The sequence below is a fragment of the Salvia splendens genome, chromosome 21, assembly GCF_004379255.2.
Source record: "Salvia splendens isolate huo1 chromosome 21, SspV2, whole genome shotgun sequence".
Lineage (NCBI taxonomy): Eukaryota > Viridiplantae > Streptophyta > Magnoliopsida > Lamiales > Lamiaceae > Salvia > Salvia splendens.
Window position 1 is genome coordinate 26923304 of NC_056052.1, and position 4266 is coordinate 26927569.

Below are 4266 nucleotides of genomic sequence, written 5' to 3' on the forward strand. Positions count from 1 at the left end.
TAATATATCCATACATATCCATAGAATTCTTCATCCACACAAAACTACGTATTTTTTTTTAAAATTTTGCTCATTTTGTTATTTATATATATACATACAATTATATTAAAATGAAATACGGAGTATATAAATTTAGATTAATTATTATTTTTTAAATAATTCCTTGTACGTGTAAAATATATTGATAATTGAGCGGCGCACGTGAGCTAACACGGAGTTTGTAACTGGCCATGTGATAGTAATGGCCTCTCTATTAGACATCACAACATTTTCATACTACTACATCATGGAGTACTAATAATTATAACACGGAGTAGGGACGTAATCAAATGCAAATTCTAAATATTGTACAAACTTCAAATTATTATATGGATCGTTGAAAAATGTCAACAAATGACAAGATAATAACAAGGAAGATGTCAACACAATGTCAATGGTTGATGTTGTGTTGACACTGTATTCACATTGTGTTGATATCAAAATCTTGAAATTTTATACTATGTTGACATTGAGTTGAAACTGTGTTTATATTGTGTTGAGGAGTTTGGAGTTTGTATAATATATAGAGTTTGCATTTTATCACTACTCATACCGAGTATTGCAAATCACCCTCTGTAATAGAATTTTATTAAAATCTATCGTGACAAGGACTAGAATCAGAAGCTTGATTAAGTTTTGACAATGAGACTTATCTAAATGAAAGTTAATATTAGTAGTAGTATTGTATTTTTAATATAACATATGACTCGTTTTGGTTCTTTCAATTTGATTTCTCTCGATTTTGTTTTATTATGTTTTAGAATTACCTTTCATTTATTTTCCTTCTACAAGATTTCCTTCATTTTAGCATTTATTTGCTTTCCCGTTTGATTAAAATATACAAATGAAAAGCTATTAACCAATAAAATTAGCGTTGATTTTTTTTTCTTCCAGGATTTCCTTTCAATTTTTTCCTATTAACTTTTATTTTATTTTGTTTTAAAATGACCTTTTATAAATTAGGATTTCCGAAATTCATTTTGATTTTTATTTAATAAAAAGTGCTATTTGGTGAAAGATTACAACAATTTTAGGATGATAATATTGGGCTTTAATGTTTAAAAAAAATATAATTATGACGCATGATTATTATACAGTGGGCTTTCACGTACTATTATTTACAAATATGGCCCATGAGCCTAGAGTTCAACACACATATTCTAATATTGGGCAAACTGATGAAAAATATGAATTGTGTATTTGTAACATGTTCTTGATGTCGTGTAAATATATTTCAACTTAGTGATATGGCTAAGTTATGTGCTAAGAAGTGTGTTGAGAAAAAGAATAAATTTCACAAACAATCTTGTCCACTTTTATTTAACGAATGCCACATCACATACATTTTCATCAAAATTAGATCTCACAGGAAAATTGAGAAAAATGATAAAACCACATGGTTTTATTAGACAATTTAAAAGTTGGAGGAAACCGAAAATTCGACTAAGATTCATGATTTTGCTGACTATTTTCCCTTTAATCAATTACATATGTATAATCTAACCAATGTCACTAATTTAGCCAAACCCTTCAAATTTGAGCAAAAGCATATTCAGAGTTTTGGATAACACACTCTTTTCTGCATGAACACCGAGAAAAAGAGACAGGTTTCGGGTTCAAACTTCACCGTTGGCGGTCATCCCTCCCCAACTCAAAAAGGAAAAATTGACAAGGTGCATGTATTGTTTCTCTGTATGTAAACTAATCTTTCCAACCTTCCTTAAACCTACGGGTTGGAGTGAGGGGCAAGGAGGTTACTGGAGCCTCTTCATCATCCCATGTATCTCCCCAGCTGTTATCCCAGCTGTCGATAGCGTTGGTGCCATGGGAAACCGGCAGCTCCATATCGAGCCTTTGGTATTTGCGATCTTTTTTTGTAAAGTAGTTCCTCCCTGATTTGCTACACATGAAAATTGAAATACCAACTATTACCAAGCCACCCAAAAACACAACTCCCCTAGACAGAGTTGGCCAATAGATGCTCAAGTTCGAGGAGCTCGGGTTATGATTATCCGTCTTCCTGCTCATAGATTCATCTTTCAAATTAAGAGTGCAGTTGCCATGTCCAGCTGTTAGGACAACGAAGTGGCCATTTTCCACATCTCCGAGAGAAACCTTGACCTGAATATGATAAGAACGTTTCACGTTGAAAAGGACAAAATTCATACTGAGGTTCTCAACATGAGAGGCATATTTAGGAGTTTCACAACTCATAATGTGCATCAGATTTATAATTACGCATTGCCAGCATTTAATGGGATTTTCCCTTCTCGCTAAATTCCGGCATAAATCATGAATTGGAACATCTTAAAGTTAGTAAATAAACAGGAACACTTCTGGCAGATTTTATAAATAATGTGAGACACAACATATGATAAAGAAATGTAGTAAATCTGAGAGCAAAAATGAGTTATTATACCGTTTTTATTCATTGATAAATTCGTTAAATGACTTTTTTTATCTACTGCCAATAAAAAAAATTACATTATAGTAGTAGTAAATAAGAGAACACTTCAAAAAATAAGTCAATAAATTTGATGAAATGAAGAATTGAGTTGGCAAACTAAAAGCTGCAGACATATGATACATACTACTATATGATTTACATACCTCTGCATCTTTATTCTCTTGCAGCCCTACCTTTTTTCTCTCTAGCTGAACTGAGTCAGGGGCCGAAATTGTGATACTCTGGAAACCTTTACCTCTGTTCTGAATCAAAAGTGAAAGTGATGGCGAATCTGGAATTCAAAGGGCAAGAATTTATTATTGCTTTCATATCTCAAAGAGTCAGGTTCAATAAAGTACTCATAAGGCCGAGTTCAATAATTCTTATAGAAGACAACATAAAGTTAAAACTTAGTTGGCAAAATGCAAAGTTGAAGAGAAAATAATTCAGGACAGCAATCAAGTAGTAGAATATATTACTCCACTTGTTAACATCATTATTCATTAGGAATAATCAAATCGAGAAATATGAAGATAAAATCAAGTAGGAAACATTGCTTGTTGATATCATTAGAACAATCGGAGAACATACAAGCATATTGTACGAAGTATATGGATGATGTGTCACCCAATTTCTCGTCACAAGAATTGAGTAATGCATCCTACATCTTTTTTCCAAATTCCAACATCATTAAAAAAGCTGTTGAAGTGCTTATTTCTCAAACCATACCACAGGCAATCCAATCAAATCATGATAAATCAAACTCAAAAGGAACTAACATAAATTAACCTCGTAATGTGAAAGCAAATCATACCATTCCCAGGAACTCTCAGACACGCAACCAACGTCTTATCATCATCTGTACAATGATTCGACGTGGAATCACATTCTTCTCTTACCGGCAGCAATCTCCCTTCTTCAGATTCCCTATTCAACTCCGAACTAGACCCCTCGTTCTTCATTTTCGACGCATCTCTCTCATCTCCACCATCCCCCTTTTTATGCTCCGTCTCCTTTTCCTTTAATTCAATGTGCTCCACATTATTATCTAACTTAACAGCACTATTCTTTGTAAGATCAGCTGTCTTCCCTCTATCATTACTACTATCAACTAACACTTGCCGATTTTTCAAGCCCGCAACTTCCTCCTAGAATCGTTCACGCCATACATTAGTAAATGAAATTGATAATTACACTTTTGCATAAACAACTAGTAATAAGTAGGGGTAATAAATACACTAAATTCAGGAGCTATCATCATTCATTACCTCCGAATCTGCAGCTACACGGCAAGAAATTACTGAGGCAACAAGCAAAATCACCAGAAGCGTATACTCTATCTTCATCCCCAAATGATTAACGGTTTTCAACAATCTGACTAATTCAAAATTGGTCAACCTAAGCACACTAACAAAATAGCAGTTCAGAGTTTGCATAAACTTTCGTGCATTTGCTACTGATTAAAAAAAAATTGAAAGAGCATACTGATTTCTGATCACTGACCTTACGTTGCATCGAATTCGGAATAAATAGGCGGTCCTCCTCAGCTAGAACAGTTGAGTAATACAAGCGTAGATAAAGGAATCTTGACGTAAACGGAAAGGGGAAAGGAAAATCTAGGGTTCGTGAGATTCCAGGTGTATATTCAACGTATACACAAGTAATCTGGTGTAGTGTATATGTCGAGTATACGGTTGTATAAACATATTGCAGGAATCGAAAACAAAGGTCATTCACTCGATTTGATTAGTCAAATTAGTTGACTAAGTAAAATATTGTTA

General features: G+C 33.5%; 1 protein-coding gene across 4 annotated transcripts; it reads right to left on the bottom strand.

The window, feature by feature from the left end:
• Positions 1-1421: 1421 nt before the first annotated feature.
• Positions 1422-4266, bottom strand: LOC121784957. 4 transcript variants are annotated; one of them, XM_042183246.1, is made up of 5 exons: positions 3989-4266; positions 3754-3892; positions 3300-3633; positions 2680-2777; positions 1422-2160 (listed from the first exon to the last, which is right to left on the bottom strand). In XM_042183246.1, exons 2-5 carry the CDS (start codon positions 3829-3831, stop codon positions 1741-1743), a joined length of 930 nt encoding a protein of 309 aa, XP_042039180.1. In that variant the 5' UTR covers positions 3832-3892; positions 3989-4266; the 3' UTR covers positions 1422-1740. The 4 variants fall into 4 exon arrangements, with proteins under 4 accessions (XP_042039180.1, XP_042039178.1, XP_042039177.1 ...); XM_042183244.1 differs by having other exon boundaries at positions 2650-2777; positions 3754-3859; positions 3989-4264; XM_042183243.1 differs by having other exon boundaries at positions 2650-2777; positions 3754-3883; positions 3989-4264.

What these genes read in the sequence shown, in the direction of transcription:
- LOC121784957 (XM_042183244.1), bottom strand. Translation starts at nt 3,831, where the DNA reads ATGAAGATAGAGTATACGCTTCTGGTGATTTTGCTTGTTGCCTCAGTA. An exon ending in TCTGAGAGTTCCTGGGAATG is followed by an intron (nt 2,778 to 3,299) that starts GTATGATTTGCT and finishes TTTGAATTCCAG; the next exon opens with ATTCGCCATCACTTTCACTT. An exon ending in AAGAGAATAAAGATGCAGAG is followed by an intron (nt 2,161 to 2,649) that starts GTATGTAAATCA and finishes TATCATATTCAG; the next exon opens with GTCAAGGTTTCTCTCGGAGA.